The following is a 20648-nucleotide window of genomic DNA, read 5'->3' as shown; positions in this document are numbered from 1 at the left end:
TTGTATTTTTAGTAGAGATGGGGGTTTCACCACGTTGGCTAGGCCGGTCTCGAACTCCTGACTGAAAGTGACTTGCCTGCCTCTGCCTCTCAAAGGCATGAGCCACAGCCTAATTTTCTTAATGGTGTTTTGTTTTTGTCTCATTAAAAGAGTCAAAGTAAACCTGTTCCAAAGAAAGGGCATCTCTACCAAGTTGGGGCTAATTCCCAGACGAGGAGACATTGCCGATCTGTGACGTTTACCATAATAGCTCTGGAAGTTTGGCTGAGGACTATCAGCACCCTACAATCTGGCTTCAGTCCTTCATTTGGGTCTCTGTCCCTCTGTCTCCACCCAGACCATCCATGGTGGCCACACACAAGTCCTCTCCTTCCTAAAGTACCTTGAAAGTACCCTGCACATTCCTGCACTGCACCTGAGCATCTTAAATAAACAAAATCGGAAATGCTCTTTCTACTCCAACCCATCCAATCCCACAAACCACGATGTTCAAAATCCTGCCCATTTAAGCTCACCTGTCACCTCCAAGAAGCTTTTCATACTGCCCCAGAGATAAGTGGTCTTATTCTCTACGAATACCCTCCAACACTGTGTTTTTATTAGTTATATAGTACTTAATACTTCTGATTTTTTTTTAAATGGATTTTCACTCTTGTTGCCCAGGCTGGAGTGCAATGGCAGAATCTTGGCTCCCTGCAACCTCCACCTTCTGGGTTCAAGCGATTATCCTGCCTCAGCCTCCCAAGTAGCTGGGATTACAGGCATGCACCACCATGTTTGGTTGATTTTTTGTATTTAGTAGAGATGGGGTTTCACCATGTTGGTCAGGCTGGTCTTGAACTCCTGACCTCAGGTGATCCACCCGCTTCGGCCTCCCAAAGTGCTGGAATTACAGGTGTGAGTGACCACACCCAGTCCCTGATTGTATTTTTGAGGTTAGTATCCGTGTTATCTCCTCTGCTGAAAGGGAGATTTCCTGAGTAAGGAATTGAGAACATTTTATCTTTGCAGGCCCTATAGTGGTGCTTCTGAAACCGTCTGTAGTAGTAAGGAAACAGTTTTTTAAAAATTTCTGGCTGGGCGCAGTGGCTCATGCCTGTAGTCCCAGCACTTTGGGAGGCCAAGGCAGGCAGACCACAAAGTCAGGAGATTGAGACCATCCTGGCTAACACAGTGAAACCTGTCTTTACTAAAAATACAAAAAATTAGCCAGGCGTGGTGGTGGGCATCTGTAGTCCCAGCTACTCGGGAGGCTGAGGCAGAAGAATGGCGTGAACCCGGGAGGCAGAACTGGCAGTGAGCCAAGATCACGCCACTGCACTCTAGCCTGGGCGACAGAGCGAGATTCCATCTAAAAAAAAAAATTTTCTTTGTAGTCTATAACAAACTAGTAATTTTGTGAAATACAATGCAAATGAATTAGTAAAAAATGGTCAAGCTCCGGGATGTTGTGGAAATACCTTAGTGCTATAAACGTTTCTAAATGATTACTTTTAATTTCTGCACACCCTCCGTGGTGGGCTAGTAACACACAGTTGAGGGCTGGGTTGGTCTGCGGACCACTCTTTGAGTAGCACTGCCCAGCACAGCAGGTTTCACAGTAAAAATCTACTGGCCCAGCGGTCTCAAATGTGAGCAGGCAAAAAATCAACCTGGAGGGCTTGTAAAAAAGACAGCTGGGCCGCACCTCCAAAGTTGGTGATTTAGTAGGTCTGCAGTAGGACCTGAGAATTATAATTTCTAGCAAGTTCCCAGGTGATGCTTTTGCTGCCGCTGGGGGGATCGCACTTTGAGAAGCACTGCACCAAGGGAAATGAACTAATGTCTATTATACTGCCCCCTTGTGGCGGACTGTCCTCATAATGGACAGAGATGCTAAAGCTCACTGCTAACTTCAGCCACGCACCCCTAAAGAAGCGGTTATCAGCCCTGGTGTCCTTGCTCGCTTGCCAAGGGGCTCCAGGCATGAGAAAGTCATAAGAAGCCAGAAGGGTCCATACCTTGGGGCTGTTCTTGGCCTAGTTCCTCCACAGGTGGCTGAGCAGGGAAGGCTGAAAGAGAACTTCGGGGCGGTGTTTGAGGTGCCCCCACAGTTGAAGGCCCCAGGGATGGCCTGGGTGAAGTGGGTGCCTGAGAGTGTGGGGATCTGGCTGGTGATCCAGACGGTTGTACCTGCTGCTGAGGTGACAGAGGTGACAGTCCAGGTGGTGGGGTGGGCAGTGATGAACCAGGTGTGGAGCTGGGTGGCTTGTGCACAGCTGGGAATGATACAGGTGGCATGCCACTTAGAGAAAGTGGAGTTGAAGAGGCCAGTGGCTGTGCAGGTGGCTGCTCAAGTGGAGAGACTGGTGCTGAAACAGGTGACTCGCATGTGAATTCAAGTGTCTGCACAGGTTGGGACACAGGCGGACCATGGCTGCCCCTTCCATCCCCTTTGGGAACCCACTCTGTGTGAGGTTGTGTGGCACCTTCCAGACTGGCCTGCCGTGCTCGAAGGTTTGGTTGACTGCGTTCAGGGCACTCATTGCCAAGGGCGAGTTCTATCTGGCAGTACACTTCCACCCGGGGGAAAATCACTCTCTTGGAGGAAGAATTAAGATAAACAGCATCTAGGAGAAACAACAGCATGGGGTGTTACTCAGCCCTGGCAGCAGCATGGCCTTTGCAAAAATGGTTTCTTGAGTTATTTTCCTAAACAGGAACAGTGCTTTTCAAAGGTCTTTCTGTACTTACTTGAATTTATAGTGAGTGAAAACAAACGTGATGGTTTCTGGCACTTACGGTGTAGTGTGGGGAAGCAGGCATTGCCCACCCAAATTATCTAGAGTTTCAACTGAGGCAAGTGCAGGAAGAGAGGAATGTGGTGCTGTGAGAGAGGGCAGGTCATCTGAGGGATTGGCAGTGAGTAGAGATCTGAAGGGTACGTGGCCCAGGATGGTCAGGGCGGGGTGGTGAGGGTGTTTCAGCAGAGGGAACAGCACACACAAAGGCCACAAAGTTTGAGGACACACCAGGTGGTCGGGGGCCTGAAAGGTCAGTGTGGGGCGGGGGTACTGTGCTGGGGGAGGAGGCTGAGGAGGCGGCAGGGGCCGGACCATGTCAGGGCTGTAGGCAGCAGCTAGGATCCTTAGTTTTCATGGCAAGCATTATTGTAGCATGACTTTTAGGCAGGGGAGGTAATCAGCTGAGGCTGGTTCTGAGAAGGTCACTGTGGCTGTAAGACTTATTGAGAAAGGTGAAAGGGTTGCTTGAGCCTGGGAAGCTGAAGCTTCAGTGAGCCATGATTGTGCCACTACGCTCCAGCTTGGGTGACAGGGTGAGAACCTGTCTCAAAAATGGTGGGTGGAGGGGGCAGGGGGATGGCGTTTATCTAGGCCACATAACAGCCCTTAAATAAGAAAACAAACAATTCAGTTTTTAAAATGTGTAAAAGAGCCAACTGAAAGGGCTCCCAATGGCCAAAGCCGGAACAATTTGAAGAACAAAATAAAGTAGTATTGAATAATAACCCAAAGTATAACATAACCGTGAGTCCATACTGATATAAACATATATTACGTAGGTAAGTAAATCAGGGAGAAGAGAGAAAGCTCCCCTGCAGAAGAATTCTTAGTAATTTATGTAGATGCTTGACCCTTTAGGAAGTGGAGCATAACTTCTCACTCCTTAAGTATGAGCTGTGCACAGTGACTTTCTTCCAAAAACTGCAGTAAGGATAGAAGGAGAAAGAGTACTTCACAATGGAGAAACCCGATGGACACTACCTCGGCCAGGCGGTCATGGTCAACATCAGCAGGGATACGTCATGTTTGCAGCACGTGCCCATGAGGTAACGTGATGTGAATAGCACCTTACCTCTGTGGTCTCCTCCCCAGAACTCACAACCCCAGCCTAATCATGAGAAAAACATCAGACAAACCCCAACTGAGGGACGTTCTACAAAATACCTGACCGATAGTTAACTCTGTCAAGGTCATCAAGAATAAGAAAAGTCTCTGTAATCCCAGCACTTTGGGAGGCTGAGGCGGGCGGATTATGAGGTCAGGAAATTGAGACCATCCTGGCTAACACGGTGAAACCCCATCTCTACTAAAAATACAAAAAATTAGCCGGGGGTAGTGGCAGGCACCTGTAGCCCCAGCTACTCGGGAGGCTGAGGCAGGAGAATGGCATGAACCCGGGAGGTGGAGCTTGCAGTGAGCCAAGATCGCACCACTGCACTCCAGCCTGGGCAACACAGCAAGACTCTGTCTCTCTCTCTCTCTCTCTCTCTCTCTCTCTCTCTCTCTCACACACACACACACACACAAGAATAAGAAAAGTCTGAGAAACTGTTATAGGCAAGAGGAAACTGAGGAGACGTGACAACAAAATGTAATGTGATTCCTGGGTGGGGGGTCCTGGAACAGAAAAAGAAATTAGGTAAAAACTGAGAAAATCTGAATAAGCAATGGCTCTTAGTTAATAATATGTCAAGATTGGTTCATGAGTTGTAACAAATGTACTGGACTGAATACCGTGTTATATATGTATCATTCTGTAACGTCTAACAGATGTGAGACAAACACCCTGTATTATTTTCACAAGTTATCCATAAATCTAAAACTACCCTAAAAAAACAAAGCTTATTAAGAGTCTAGGTGAGAAATGTACAAAAGAGTGGAACGAATGCTTCACCAAAGAAGATCTATGGGAGGTAAATAGGCAAATGAAAAGATGCTCAAAGTCATTAGTCATTAGAGGAATACTGATTAAAACCACAATAAGTTACCGACATGCACCTGTTAGAAGGGCTAAAATGAAAAATTCTGAGCATTAATTAAAAATACCAAAAGTTGGCCAGGCGCAGTGGCTCACGCCTGTAATCCCAGCACTTTGGGAGGCCGAGGCGGGTGGATCACGAGGTCAAGAGATCGAGACCATCCTGGCCAACATGGCGAAACCCCGTCTCTACTAAAAATGCAAAAAATTAGCTGGGCATGGTAGCGGGCGCCTGTAGTCCCAGCTACTCGGGAGGCTGAAGCAGGAGAATGGCGTGAACCCAGGAGGTGGAGCTTGCAGTGAGCCGAGATCATGCTACTGCACTCCAGCCTGGGTGACAGAGCGAGACTCCATCTCAAAAAAAAAAAAAAAACAAAAAGACAAAAAAACAAAAAAAACCCCAAAACTTTTGGAGGAATGGGAACGCTCATCCACTGCTGGTGGGAATGAAACATGGTACAACTGCTTTGGAAAACAATTTGGCAGTTTATTAAAAAGTCAAACATATATTCTGGTTATATATCCAAAATAATTGAAATAGGATCTGGAAGAGACATCCATGGGCACTGCAGCATTATCCACAATAGCTGAAAGATGGAAGCAACTCCAGTGTCCTTTGTCAGATGGATGGACAAAGAACATGTGGAATATATTCAGCTCTAAAAAGGAAGAAAATCGGCCAGGCGCGGTGGCTTACCCCAGTAATCCCAGCACTTTGGGAGGCTGAGGCAGGCAGATCACGAGGTCAGGAGATCGAGACCATCCTGGCCAACATGGTGAAACCCTGTCTCTACTAAAAATACAAAAATTAGCTGGACGTGGTGGCATGTGCCTGTAGTCTCAGGTACTCAGGAGGCTGAGGCGGGAGAATTGCTTGAACCCAGGTGGCAGAGGTTGCAGTGAGCCGAGATCACACTACTGCACTCTAGCCTGGACAACAGAGCGAGACTCCGTCTCAAAAAAGGAAGAAAATCCTGTCACATGCTACAGCTACAACATGGATGAACCTTGAGGCCATTATGTTAAGTTAAATAAGCCAGTCACAAAAAGACAAATACCGCATGATTCCATTTATATGAAGTACCTAGTGTAGTCAAAATCATCAGCACAGAAAGTGGGATGGTGGTTGCTGGGGGCTGGAGGAGGAGAAAAGGGGGAGTTGTTGATCAATGTGTGTAAAGGTTCAGTTTTGCAAGATGAAAAAGTTCTAGAGATCTGCTGCACAACAATATGAAATAGTTAACACTACTGAACTGTGTGCTTAAAATTTGTTACGTGTTTTTTTACCACAATTAAAATATTTGTGTATGTATGTTAAACATGAATGTACCATGCAATCCCGTCATTCCATTTCTAGGTATTTACCCAAGAGAAATGAAAGCATATGTCCACACCAAGACTCATGCGTGAGTGTTCATAGCAGCTTTATCCATAATAGCCCAAATCTGAAAATAACCTAAATGTCCATCAACAGGGGACTGGGTAAATGGGCTGTGGTATATGCATACAGTGGTATATTCAACTCTTTTGGTAGATGAGCTGTGGTACATTCATACAGTGGCACGGAACGTAAAAAGGAACAAACTATTTATACATTCAACAACATGGATGAATCTCAGAATAATTATGCAGAGTGAAAGAATTCAGATTTTTTAAAAAGAGTTCACATTGTAGTGAATTAATCTATAATGGCAGAAAGCAGATCAGGAGTTGCTTGGGAATGGCAGGGGGTGAGGGAAGGTGGGAGGGATCACGAAAGGGCATGAGGAAATTTTGGGGATGACGAATTATTCACTAACTTAATTGTGGTGATGGTTTCACAGGGTGTGTGTGTGTGTGTGTACAGAGAGACAGAGTCACTTACCAAACTGTGAGAGGGAAGAAGGGAGTGGGGGAGGAGGGCGGAAGAGAGGTTTGGCCAGGAGTGCCTGAATGCCGGATGGATATTTTAGACACGGCATCCTCTGAGCTCCAACCTCACTCAGCACCCACATTCACACATCTGTGTGGGGAATGCGGATTTTCAAGCACGCCAGCGTGCGCTGCCATTCCCTTTGGCAGAAGGCCGCTGCCAGGATGGGCCGAGTGTAGACAGAGTGGCTTGCCTGGCAGCAAGAATAATTAATTCTCCCCCCTTGGGAGGGAGGAGAAAGAGGCTGTGAGAATGTGAGCTGAGGAATGGAGGGTGACATCTTTTGGGGTGTAGTTTCCTGCTGGAGGTGACCCCCACCCAGAAAGCAGCCCAGGGGAGGCTGGGCGGACTCCCATTTTCTGTTCCCAGATGGCAGGTGGGGATAAGAGTGTGGCTCTGGAGACCAACTGCAGTTTCTCAGTATGTGTCAGTAGTTCCTGTTCACATCCGATGCAGGCAGAAAAATCCAGTCCCACTAAATCCAAGAGGACTGAGGTGGTGGAGGTGAAATCTGCGCTGAGAAACCCGTGCCATACACTGGCAAATCGGAAGAGGAAGCAAAAATAGCTGGTAGTCAGCACGAGACCATTTCTCCCTTAGGAGTTGTATCTGTTCCTACTTGGAGTGATTCCAGGACCATTGAAGAAACCTGCCCCCATCCATATACTGGCTCAATTTTGGGGACAGATTCCTGAAGTGCCACCATCAGATTTCACCCAGCAGTAGGCGGGACTGACTGTGGCTAGGACTCAGCACTTTGACGTTCTCATGAGAGCTACCATTTATTTGAGCATTGTGATAAGGGCTTGTGGCTTTGCTCCTTTAATCTTCAAAATAAATCCATAAGGCCCCTTTTACAGATGAGGAAACTGAGGCCCCAGGAGATTAATTACCTGCTCAATATCACACAGTTAGTAGGTGTCAGGAACTAGGATCTAAACCCCCTTTTTTTTTACAGATTAGGAAACCAAGCCTTAGAGAGGAGAAGCGATTATCCGGAGGTCACACAGCTTGTGGGTGGGGTGGGGGCCTAGAGCTACTTGCCTCCAGGGCCCAGGTTTTCTCCATCCTGCTCTCCTGTCCATCCAGCCTCTCCACCCCCCTTGTTGGGAGAAAGGACCCAGGAGAAAGTAGAGACAGGATAAGGGGAGCTTGGGAAGCAGGAAGGAATTTTGAAGAAGGGAAAAATAAGTGAGCACCTCCTAGGAAGAAAATCTCATCCAACCCCTTAATCTCACCCACAGAGTATTTTTTAAAGCTACATATACAAAAAGTTTACCACAGAATTACTCATAATCACGAACATTTGGAAACTCAAACAAATGATCAAGCAAATTTTTCTGCACAGCTATGATGGAATATTATACAACTGCCAAAAAAGACAGTCACAAAGACATGTGGCAACAAGGAAAATGTTTCTGATGTAACATTAGGTAAACCCTTTGACCTGGTGATCCCTTTTTCTGAAAATAATTGATTCTAAATATGGCAAAGCTTTTGTTGATTTCTTTCTTTTTTTAGAGACAGGGTCTCACTCTGTTGTCCAGAGTAGAGTGCAGTGGTGCAGTCATGGCTCGCTGCAGCCTTGATCTCAAGTAACTGGGGCTATAAGCGTGTGCCACCATGCTCAGCTAATTGTTTAATTTCTTGTAGAGCTGGGAATCTCACAATCGCCCAGGCTGGTCTCAAATTCCTGGGCTCAAGTGATCCTCCTGCCTTGCCCTCCTACAATGCTGAGATTACAGGCATGAGCCACCACACCCAGTCCTGTTCATTTCTTTTAACAAAGATGTTTGCCATGGAGTTAGCACATAAAAGACATGTCATTGGAATTGTTTCTTCCACCCTGATAAAGCACAGAGAATATATAGGTGGAGGGACCACCATTCCAAACCTACATAGGGCAAGGGCTCTTCTCTGTGATTTGCTGATCAATAGGTCACTCAAAGTCTTACACAAATATAAACTAGTGACATCCAATTCTACATTAATAATGTGATTTTACTAGAAAGAGAATAAAGTGGAAGAGAATGAAATGACATGAAAATGGAATTCTCCAGGAAGATCTGAACTCTGGATTTCCTAAATAGAGTTTTTACATTCATAAGCATACATGCACAACTGTCCTAGACACTGTGCCCTTAGTTAACCCCAAAGCCCCCTTTACATGGAGATCCTACTTTCTGGACCCAGCGGTCTGGGCTGGGCGATGCAGCCTGTTAGGTCCCCACCCCCATTTCCAGCTCTCCCAGGTGAAGGGCGTCTCCGGGTCACAAATCTGGGGGGAATACCCCTCCATTCAGCCCTTCTACTGTTTGAACTTTCCCTACCCTCCAACACTGCCCTTACCTGGGGTCCCACCGGTACTTACTCAGCCGCCTCAAGTACAAAACTGCATCCTCGTACCCTCGGTAGTAGTAATCGTGCAGGATCTGTGGGCGGGGGCACCAGGAGAATTACCAAGGCTGCGGGGAGGAAGGGAGCCACAATTCCCCTGACCCAGGGCAGCTACTCCCATTGCTCTTGAATTTTATTTGATGGGCTTTTCAAAACGTACCCATCCAGTGTCCCATCCCTCACTATCTGCTAAGAAGAACCGAGGAGCCATTCCTGATCACACGCCCCAGTGATGCTCCGTTCATGAGTTACACCATTCATGGTGGAGCCTCGGCCTCCCCTGGGAGGAGAGTGTGGGGTGCTCATGGCAGAACCAGGTGCACTGGGGCCATATGAAGAGCAAAGTTTGGAGCCTGAGTTCAGGTCTCTGGGCTGCCCCTTATTGGCTGTGTTGCTGTCACCTCTCACAGCCTCAATTTCTTCATCTATAAAATGGGGACAGTTATAATATTGATCACAGAGGATGCTAGAGGATTACATGAGCTACTGCCCACAAAGCCTTTTCTGTAAAGGGCCAGATAGTAAATACTTATTTTGGGCTTTGCTGGCCACATGCAGTCTCTGCCTAATGTTCTTTTTCTTTTTCTTCTTTTTTTCTTTCCCCCATAACTCTCTAAAAATGGAAAACCCTTTCTTAGCTCACGGGCTGTACAAAAACAAGCCATAGGCTAGATTTGGCCCGTGGGCTGCAGTTTGCCGACCTTTGATTTGGTACATGAACTGTCTGAATGGATGGGTTCAGTTAATATTTCTATCAGCATTTCTGGCATCATCTCGCTTTACCGGGGAGAATATTGAAGCTGGGAGAGCTTGAGGCACTTGTTCAAGGTCACATAGCTAGTTAGCAGCAAGGCCAGGATGCAGGTCTAGGAGGAAGTTTAAAGGATCATTTGAGGGGAGGAGACTCAGATGGAACTTGAGTGGGCCCCAGTGGCTCTCTAACCCCACCCCTAGTCCCTGGTACCTTCTGCTACTCCCCAGACCCCTCCTGCCTCTCACCACCAGGTCCGGGGGGAACAATGCATGGGTCATCCTGGCGATGTTCTCCAGGGAGAACTGGAAGGAGCAGTTGAACATGCGGAAGTCGTGGAAGATGGCCGGGCAGTCCCGGGGACAGATGTCCTGCTGCCCACTGAAGGTGGAGATGGTGATGGCGTCGGTCCAGAAGGCACAGGGCTGCATGCCCGTGAAGCCCCCATCGATGTACCTCTGTGGGGGCAGAGTGAGAAATGCCCACTTGGGGCCAGAGTTCTCAGCCCCACTCGGGGTACATCGAAACGGCCCATGGGACATGGCACCAGCTTCAAGGGCCCATCAAGGAAGATCCAGAAGACCCCTCAGGATAAGCCTGGAGACGGAAGTCCTGGTGGGTGCGTGGTGTGCCCCTGGTCACTTAGTGAGTCTGCATTGGCCTCTGGACTCCCAGCCCGGTGCTCTGTCCTGCACTGATCCTCCCTCCACTATCTTAGTGGCGCTGAGACTGGGGCTCCCAGGGCTCTGTGTGCAGGGGACCCATACTCTGGGTAAAGCAGGAGACGTGCTCCTCTGCTACAGCCCCACCACCTGTTCACCCACAAGCCCCTTCCTTTCTGGGGCTTCTGTTTTCTCACCTATGAACGAAGGACAACAAATACTGAGGCTCTGACTCTCAGGGCTGGCTGACATGCAATACAAGCTCCATCTACTACCTGAATCCTAGTCTCTGGCCCTGACTTTCTCTGCATATAAAATGAGGAGGGGGCATGAGCTAGACCATCACCACTCAGAGTGTGGCCCACCCACCAGCAGCACGGGCAGTACCTGAGGCTGGTTAGGGGCGCAGACCCTCAGGCACTGCCGCAGACCGCCTGGATCAGAACTTGCATAATTTTATGAGACCCCGAGTGATTCAAGGGCACATTAAAGTCTGTAAGGCCCTGGCCTACAGGGCCTCAGAAAACATCCTCATCATTTGAGTTTCCAGGTCCCAGTGCTTCATCTCCTCTGCTCTGTCAAGTCTGGGAAAACCTGCCAAGCCTATGGAGCCTTGATTTGCTCGGCTTGGCAGTGGGTAGGTGGGTCCAGAGAGGAACCCACCCCAGCTGGAGAAGTTCATCTTAAAGGCCCAGAAAGCCACCTACATTGGGAATTCTGAGTAACAACACGAGAAACTCTCCAACTCTAGGTCCTCCCGCTGCATTCTGAGACCACCCCCCTGCTCCCCCAGGTGTGAGTCACAGGGACCCGAGGTCCCTTGGATCCCGTCTCACCCCTCACCATGCCGAAGCACTTACCACACCGCGGTAAGTCGGGGGAATGAGGCCGCAGTACACCGGGACGAAGCAGCTGCAGTATAGGGCCTGTGCGGAGAGAACAGGGCTGAGATGCTGGAGGCCCGGGGGTGGGGTGGGGACAGCTCACCTGTCAGCTCCTGGGCCACCCACCACCAGCCCGGACCTCCTTAAATTCTAGGTGAAGGTGCCACACTGGGAAGCAAAGCTCCGAGTTCAGTTCCTGGCCTGGCCTTCACTAATTGGGTCCTTGGTAACCTGCTTGGTCCGTCTGACCCTGATGTCCCAGCTTTAAAGCGGGAGGGGGTCCTCCATAGCTTCGGGGTTCCTTCTGATGCTGAACTTTCATGAATCCAGTGGGATTCAACAACCATTAATGTGTGTCAGCCCTGGGCCAGGCCCTGGAAGCAAAGGAGGCTGAGAGGCCCACCTTTGGGAGTGCCCTATGAGAGGGAGTGAGTAAGTGGGTGACGGTGCAGTGGGGTGACAGGGGCATGGTGGAGGTGAGCATGGGCACCGTGGCTCCACAAGAGGGGTGCAGGCAGGGTGGGAGGGGATGAAGGGAAGTGCCCTGGCAGGAGGGACTGGGTTTCAGGAGCAGGCAAAGCAGTGTGGGAAGGAGGGAGGGGATCCCAGGCAGAGGGAGCGGCAGGTGCGAAGACCCAGAGGCCTGGCTTGTGTGTGGTTTGCTAGGGTTGGCATGGTAGGAGTGGAAGGTGGGGGAGAGGGCCGGGAAGAGAAAACTGCAGCAGTGGGCGATGAAGTCAGAACGGGGGTGGGCGTGAGGAGGCAGATCTGGAAGAGCTGGCTGCTGATAAACCCAGGGGGCCGTGAGGGACGGAGGTGGTATCTGTGCCCACTGCCTATTCATCCCTCATCCCCAGGATTACTGCCAGGCCAGTATGGGATGAGGATGGAGTGGCGAAGGCCCTGCATGTGGGGGAAGGAAGGAGAGTGGAGATGTGGGAAGGAGGCCACACAGCTTAACCCCTTTTTCCCGAAAGACACTGGGACCTACCTGCGGCCCTTTCCAGCAATCATTATTCATAACTAAAATTAATATTAATGAGCTTAGGGCAGCGCACTCAGGATTAGCGTGCACTTTTCTAAGTGTTAACTGATTTGGTAACCATTCAATCCCTTATCAAGGGCCACTGGAAGAGAGGGGGCAGAAAGGGGACATGGGGGCCCCTCTCCCCTGACCGTTCCCAAAAAGTGGGAGTAATTCTGGGGGGATGCATGGCAGCCTAGCCTGGAAGGCCCTGAAGGAGACCCAGGCCCTCTGCAAGTCACACCTGGGCCTCTGGGAAGCTCCAGGCTTAGCGCAGAGGGCCGGGCAGGATGGATGTGAAGGCCGAAGCATTGAGGGTGGCGGTCAAGCCTGGTTCGTCCTGGGCTTCTGTGTCCATCTCATCTAGCACTGCACCTTGCACAGCGAGACACTGGGGGCATGAAGGAAGGGAAGGACTAGGGAAGTGAGGCAGGTGGATAAGGCATCGGGTTGAGCTGTGGAGAAAGAGCAGGAGCCGCCCTCCCCCGCCCCCTCCGTGTCCCTCCCTCCCAGCCCAGCCCCCTTGCCTCAATGAGCTCCTCCTTGGACGTGAACTCTGAAACCACCACATTCTCCCCGTCCGTTAAGCGGGTGAGGCTCACATGGAGCTTCCCCGTGGTGACCTTGTAGGAGTCCTCGGGCAGGACCCGGTACAGAAACTGCCTCATCATCTGCACCATCTTACAGGACGGGGACAAGGGCCCCAGGAAGGATTTCTTCACCTCGGCCACACCCACGTTGAGGACTCTGAGATACTCATCTGCAAAGGAAGCAGAGAAGAGGGGGTGGTCGGTGCCACCCAGTGGCCAGGGGCCAAGGGAGGTCTAGGGTGGTTTCTCCAACTCATCTCTGAATCCAACAAATGGGGAAACCTAGAATTCAGAAGCTGGGAAAACCCCAGGAATCGGCCTGCTGTCTTGCACATGACGGAAGCAAGATATTGAGGAAGGAAGTCGCTGGCTCCGGAGAGCCCAGAGCTAGGCGATGATGGAGCTGGACCCAGGCATCCTGACCTTTGTCCAGGAGTCATTACGTGACAGACACCTTCATATCAACAGCTAAAGGAACACTTTAGCCCAACCCCCAATAGCTTTCCCTAACTTCTTGTCACTCTGCCTGGAAGTCCACTGCCAGATGACATTTTTGGGGTCCTGTATGAGATTCCTATTAAAACACTGGTGCAGTTGGAAGTTGTTCCTAAGTGACACCCTGGGATACTTGCTTGGTGCCCACTGAGTCTGTGGGCAGGGAAGGGGTGCTGGCCTTGGGCCGGTGAATTACGAGCAGGAGGTGAACTTTGTCTTGAAACCATTGCATCATCTTTCCTTTATGGCCCTGGTCCAGGTCTGAGAGGGAGATGACCCTGAGATATGGAGTATGTAAGGCTCGCCTGTGCCATTTGCTCAGTGGGCAGATGCGCTATTCGGGGGTGGCAGAGGAGGGTGTAATCTTCCCCACCCCAAGTCCCCAGAACCCCACCAGGGAAGTCTGGGTTGTAAGCTTAATAAGAAGTGCTAACTTGCTTAATTCCCACAACAATACTGGGAGGTAGGTATTTCTATCTTCCTTTTACTGATCAGGAAACTGAGGCTCAGATAGGTAATATAACTTTCCCAGGGTCAGCATCAGCCAGTTTGTAAGTGGGTAAAGTAGCATTTCAACCTAGGATGAGTGACCCTAGAGCCCAGGCTCCTTCTATTACACTAAGCCAAAAGCTTCTTCTGCAGCCGAGCCCACACCTGCTTTTTGCTGACCCCTGCTCATCTCTACCCTGTGCAAGCCTTTGGGAAAATCCGGAGTGAAAATAGCTCTGGAAAGGATTGCTAACTTTTTTAAAACAAACATTTATTTGTAAAATATGCTATAATATGCTATATGGTAGAACTTTCTTATGGTTAGTGTCATGAGTTTTTTGCCACAGGAGGTAACCAGGCAGAGGCTAGGCAAGTATCTCTGTCAGAGAGTTTATCAAAAAGATTCCTGCATGAGTGGTAAGGGCTAAGATTCCTTCCAACTTTGAGATTCTGTGATTCTCACAGGCACCTTGCAATATATCCGGGAAGTAATCAGTGTGCCTTACTCGCCTATTTATAAATAGAGCAGCTGAGACACAGAGAGGTTAAGTGATTTACCCAAAGTCACTTGGCAATCTGGGGACAAGCCAAAACTAAGGATGCCCTACTCCTCCTGTGTTTTATGGTTTACCGATTATTCCACCCCAGTCCTGGAGGTGAGTAAGAAAAGAAGCTTCAGCACCATTTTACAGATGCAGAAACTGACACAGAGAAAAGCTAAGTGTCTTGCCTGAGGTCAGGCAGCCAGGCAGTGATTTTTCTGACTCCATACCCCACTTTCTTTCCCTGGGGTTTGGACTGATCTCAGGAATGAAGAGGCTGAGCAAGCCTGGGTTGCCATGGTGACAGCCTTTTCTTTTTTCCAACCTTCAGAATCACACCTGCATATGTGTAGCAGGGACCTCCCTGAGCAATGGAGCATCGTAGTTGTCACCCTCCTACAGGGGAGGGTGCTCCTGGGAGGCGGAAAGGCCCTACGGTTTTAGTGAGGTTAGCCTTACCATGTGCCAACAGAGGTAAACAGTGTTTGCCTTCAAGGGAGGGCAGCAGCTAACCCACTCACAGGTGATGCGGCAACTGCTCATTTGGATACCAAGGTGTTGGATCACTGAGGTCTCGCCCATAACACCAGCTGGGATGGGGAGTCAAGCCGGGGCAGGGAATTCTTAGTGAGCAGCTTAACACCTGGTAAGGGTCAATGGCTTTTCCCATGAGGCCTGAGAGCCAGGAACGCCTGATCTCCCAGCAGAAGCCACCCCTGGGAGGGAAGCAAGGAAATTTGTTCTTATTACAAAAATCAGACATGCTTATTGTGGAAAAACTTTTAAAAATGCAGATAAGCAGAAAGAAAAAAATTAAAATGTCTTGGAATCCCTCCTCCTAGAGACTAACATTTGGTCTGTCTTCTTAAGCTAAATATTTTATTTTTATTCATACTTATAAGGGGTCATATAATACACACTATTTGTAACTTGCTTCTTTCACCTAATATGTTATGAATGTTTTTCCAGGTCAACAAATATCCATTTATAACCTAATTTGTTTTTTCAAATAGAGTTTTGTTCTGTCACCCAAGCTGGACACCATGATAGCTCACTGCACCCTGCAATGCCTGGCTCAGGCAATCCTCTCACCTCAGCCTCTTGAGTAGCTGGGATTACAGTCATGTGCCACCACATCCAGCTAATTTTTTTATTTTTTAAAAAATAGGGTCTCGTTATGTTGCCCAGGTTGGTCTTGAACCCCTGGTCTCAAGCAATCCTCCCACTTTGGTCTCCCAAAGTGCTGGGATTACAGGCATGAACCACTGCACCCAGCCTATAATCTAATTTTAAAAGCGGTATGGAAAACTGTTGTAAGGTTATACCATTATTTATTGATCAGGAAACCAAGAGTGGATGGCTATTTAGTTTGTTTCATTGCTTTTCTAAATAACGATGCAATGAACAATCTCATGCTAGCTTCTTTATCCGTATACTTATTTTCCTTAGGATAAATTCCTAGAAGTGAGAATGCTAGGTCAAAGGCACACATATTTAAAGTCTTACAATGCTTACTTTAATGGTGGCTTTAGTATATTATTCATCTACAGTCAACTCTCACCTATTCAGGGGTAGGGTTGGGTGACAGGAACAAAACAGTGGACAAAATAATGCAAACAGTGTCGACATTCCAAAGTACTCACATCTGAAAATGGTGCTATCTGGAAATTAGCAATGCTCTAGCCAGTCATGTAGCCTGGGAGGAAGAGGGCAGGAAGTTTTCTGATTCAGTCTAGCTCTCCTGCTGCTGGCTGAAGCCACACACCAAAGGATACTGTTATCTCTGCATCTTCTTACTTCTCTCCAGGGGTGGGTGTGTGTGTGTGTGTGTGTGTGTGTGTTTCTGTCTGTCTTCAAAGTCTCTGACTGTCTTTCTCTGTGTCTCTTCTTTCTCTGTGTCTCTTTGTCTCTGTCTCTGTCTATCTCTCTCCTTTCTCTCTCTCCCAGCAACTAATCTGGTTAAACAAATCTATACTGGTAGAAAGTTAAGTGTTAAGCACAGCAATTGCTGGGTGCTGAGAAAGGGGATAAATTTAGCTTCTTTATGTATTACCATATTTTCCAGCACCTTCTCCCATTTAAAGGCCTCCTTCCGAGCTGCAGGCTGCCAGGCTCTGAGACACAGAGTCCCACACTAACCACAGCAAGGTTATTAGAAGCAGCACCGCGGACCCAATGTGTCCTGATCAGGGTACTCAAGGTTGACTGCTCCCACCCCTCAGCCCACTCTAGGCACATCCACTTCTACTCAGAGGAGGGGATTCTCTGAGGGTAAATCTGCTTCTCCTCCTCCTCTCACAATAGCCTGTCACTGAGCTTTGCCCATAGGAAGCTCCTCAGAAACCTCCCCTGAGGGCTGGAAATTCCTCCAGGGGAGAGATGGGCCATATTCTATGCCCACCAAGGCTCTCAGTGTGTGAACAACGGAATATAAAAACCTGAGAGCAATGGAGATGCCCCCAAGGAAGAGCTACTTGACTTAATTACCCAATAAAAGCTTGAAGGCGAGATCATCCCAGATAGATGGATAGACAACAAGATTGGATAGACAACAACAATATTGATTACTGTGGTCAGCTCACCAGGTTTTATGAGTCTAATGTGCCAAGAAAAATAAGTAAATAAGATGCTGGGTCAATGCTGGGTGTGGTGGTTCATGCCCGTAATCCCAGCACATTGGGAGGCTGAGATGGGAGGATCGCTTGAGCCCGGGAGTTTGAGATCAGCTCTGGCAACCTAGCAAGACCCCTGTCTCTACCAAAAAAAAAAAAAAAAAAAAATTTAAATTAGCCAGGCATAGTGGCATGCCACTGTAGTCCCACCTACTCAGGAGGTTGAGGTGGGAGGATCACTTGAGTCCGGAAGGTCAAGGCCACAGTGAGCCATGATTGCACCACTGCACTCCAGCCTGGATGACAGAGTGAGACCCTGCCTCTAAAAAATAAAATGTAAAAAGATGTTGAGACTGGGAGATTTTTGAACGGCACTTGGAAGCTATGTTTCCAAGTTTCAGCCACTCAGAGAGTCTTTCTTTTTTAAATTTAATTTAAACTTTTTTTTTTAGAGACAGGGTCTCCCTCTGTTGCCCAGGCTCCTCAAAGGATCCTCCCACCTCAGCCTCCTGAGTAGCTGGAACTACAGCATGTGCCACCATACCAGATAATTCTTTTTATTTTGTAGAAACAGGGTCTCACTGTGTTGCTAAGGCTGGTCTCAAACTCCTGGGCTCAAGCAATCCTCCCATCTCAGCCTCCCAAAGTGTGGGGATTACAGGCATGAGCCACTGTGCCCAGCTGATCAGAGAGTCTTTCCATGACCACATCCATTTCTTGGAAAGAGCTTAGGCTTTGGAGCCAGGCAGATTTGGTTCAAATCCCAGCTTCACCACATGCTATCTAGATCATCACTGGCCACTTAAATAACACCTTTCATCCTCAACTTTGTTGCCTGTAAAATTAGTATAAGAATACCTACCTTACTGGATTATGATGAGGCAGACAGCTTTTAAAGTGCCAGCACATAGTAAATGACCAAATATTGGGTATGGCAATAATTCCTTATGTGACAAGGCACTTTGATGATTCGGACTCTCAGACTGCTCATCTGAACAGGAGACAGTGATCCCTGCCCCCACATCCTTATCAAGGTGTGGTCAGGCTCATGTGTGGAATCAAAAGAGCAAAATACGAGCTTGGAGTAAGAGGGTGCACCCCAGTTTCAGAGTAGTGTAGGCCTGACTGGGGGACACTCCCTCTCCTGTCAAGTTGGGGGACCCTACAGATATAGTAGGGGGAAAGAGGGGCTAGAAAAATCATCAAAGGGGGAAGAAAAGGGATAATTGTACATGCGTTTATTTTATTTGTTTAGGTGGATAATGTTCCCCTCTTCACCAGGGCAAGGACGGTCTCTGTCTTGTTCATTCTTTTGTCCCTAGCACTCAATATAGTGCCTGGAATACGGTGGGCACTTAAGAAACATGCACGCAGGCATGAATAATGGATGAATGAATGAACTCCAGAAACTGAAGCGGGATACTGAGGTCTAGAGAGAGAAGTCGCTATTCAAGATGACCCAGAGGATAAAAACAGAAGGCTTCTCTTCCCCAACTCCACGTGGCCTCTTGCTAAATGAAAAATCACAGAAAGGCGGGCAGTTGGGGCTGATAATTTAAGCTGCTGAGGATGCCGTTCACAGGGTGCCGGAATTAGGTCTGCAGTGAGGGATGGATCTGCCACAGAGGATGGGACTGCGGGGCCCCAGGCTCAGGGCGCACTGGTAGCCTAGCAACAACCTCCGGTTCAACCAATCGCTGCGAGGCGGCGGCGCCGCCGGCCCTGCTCCCAGAGCAGCGTGCGTGGTGGGCGCGCGGGAAGCAGGGGGCGCAGCAGCCCCTGGGGAGGCGCCGACGAATGCTCAGAATCCCTGCATGGATCACCTGAGAGTTGGCTGCTGCTATCTGGTCCCTAATTGCAGACTGAATTGTAATCTGCATTTTCCTGTGGGTATATCTTGAACACCCTACCCCAACGTAATAATAATTGTTATCATCTTAACAACAATCGTTTCCCTAAGCAGGCTTTCCCACCTATTATCTCAGTTTATCCTCACAGTGACAGCCAGCCTCTGAGGAGCAGTGACCCTGGTTTATTTACCATTTTATTTCTATGCCCTACACTGCAGGGGTATTGATTGAAAAACAATTTGGCTTGAAGCTACAGTGTCACTACTAGAAGGTTTACAGAGACCCTCTGGGGCAGTGAGTTTTCAGTAAGGGAGGCTTTGTTCGAAAGAAATCTTAAGTAGAAACCCAATATATAAAACAGCTAAAAATGTGGCTGTTCTTGGTTGAGGCTGTTCTGAGACTGTCCCATCGCCCCACCCACCTTAGGAAGGTAGCCCCCAAAACACTGCCCTGAGACTCCTAAGATTCTGGGATCCTAGGTCAGAAATACAAGTCCCAATGAATTCTCACATTTTACAGGTAAGAAATCTTGCCCAGGAAAAAGATGAGCCTCAGTAAATGTCAGCCGGATGGATGGATGGATGGATGGATGGATGGATGGATGGATGGATGGATGAGTGGATGGATGGTTGGATGGCTGGTTGGATGGATGGATGGATAAAGGAAGGACATACCCTAGGACCTAGGTCACACAGTTTTTGTTTGCAGAAATAGAACTAGAATGTATGTGAAAACTCACATTTTTCTGCTCTGCCCTAAATGCATTACAGGCTTTCGCCAACAGCAAAACAACTCTGACCTATTCAGCACTTCAAACCAAACCAAACAAAACAATGTTTTTAATGGATAATAACAATCCTCCACATAGACCTTCTTCTAACCCTAAGAGTTTACTAAATAATTGGATTTAAAAGTTCAGACTGGCTTATATCCAATTGTCATGGAAACAGAAGTGTCTTCTGCTGATTCATCACCTGTGCTCCTAGCAAGGTGTCCACAGGACTCTTTGCTTGCCCTCAGGTAGAGGGCCTGGGGCCTCAGCCCTCACCCTACTATGAGCTTTTCCCCCCAGAATCCAGGCACAACCTCCAACATCCCACTGCAGGTTCTTACTGATCACTCTGAGGTGAAACAGGCAGAGAGGGAATGCACCTAGAAAGTTCCCTGGAAATGATCATGTATTCAGGGCCATTGCCCCTGCTCTTTTCTCTCTGTTTTCTTTGGTGGACCCAGAAGTCCTTTTGGGGCCCTGCTCCAAGGTGGAAATTAATTCTGCCTCTCATCTAGGCTGTGGCCTATCCTGCCGTACAGATTTTCCATGCACTACCAAGGGGACACTGGGATGATGCCACAGCTGTGAACTAAGTCACCCCCTAGTCTTAAGACTCAGCTGGACTTGAGGTCTGATGAGGCAAACCACAGGCAGTGTGCTCTTTCAATCCTGCTTCTAACTTGTGTTCCCACATGGATGCATACTAGACTCTGAGCTAGGGCATAGGAGGAGATTCTTTCTTTTTTTGTTTTTTCTTTCTTAATTTTTTTAGAGATAGGGTCTCACTACATTGCCCAGGCTGGACTTGAACTCCCGGGCTTAAGTGATTCTCCTGCCTCAGCCTCCTGAGTAGCTGGGGCTACAGGTGCACCACCATGCCCAGCTGAGGAGATTCTTCCTTACGTGG

At 48.5% G+C, this 20648-nt stretch overlaps 1 protein-coding gene across 4 annotated transcripts in view; it reads right to left on the bottom strand.

The window, feature by feature from the left end:
* Nucleotides 1–20648, bottom strand: part of PNPLA1 (patatin like phospholipase domain containing 1) — a 70194-nt gene that overhangs the window by 9505 nt on the left and 40041 nt on the right. For 2 of the 4 annotated variants that reach the window (XM_063812402.1, XM_063812403.1), the window contains exons 1-6: nucleotides 17982–18769; nucleotides 12919–13151; nucleotides 11344–11409; nucleotides 10070–10279; nucleotides 9045–9105; nucleotides 2001–2609 (exon numbers count right to left, since the gene is read on the bottom strand). In XM_063812402.1, coding sequence (XP_063668472.1) covers nucleotides 2001–2609; nucleotides 9045–9105; nucleotides 10070–10279; nucleotides 11344–11409; nucleotides 12919–13071 — 1099 coding nt within the window. In that variant the 5' untranslated portion in view covers nucleotides 13072–13151; nucleotides 17982–18769. Of the gene's footprint in view, nucleotides 1–2000; nucleotides 2610–9044; nucleotides 9106–10069; nucleotides 10280–11343; nucleotides 11410–12918; nucleotides 13152–17981; nucleotides 18770–20648 lie in introns of those variants that run through there. The other 2 variants (XM_063812405.1, XM_054685730.2) reach the window with 1 other exon arrangement.

Source organism: Pan troglodytes, chromosome 5 (assembly GCF_028858775.2).
Source record: "Pan troglodytes isolate AG18354 chromosome 5, NHGRI_mPanTro3-v2.0_pri, whole genome shotgun sequence".
Taxonomy (NCBI): Eukaryota; Metazoa; Chordata; class Mammalia; order Primates; family Hominidae; genus Pan; species Pan troglodytes.
This window is presented reverse-complemented; position numbering and strand designations above follow the sequence as displayed.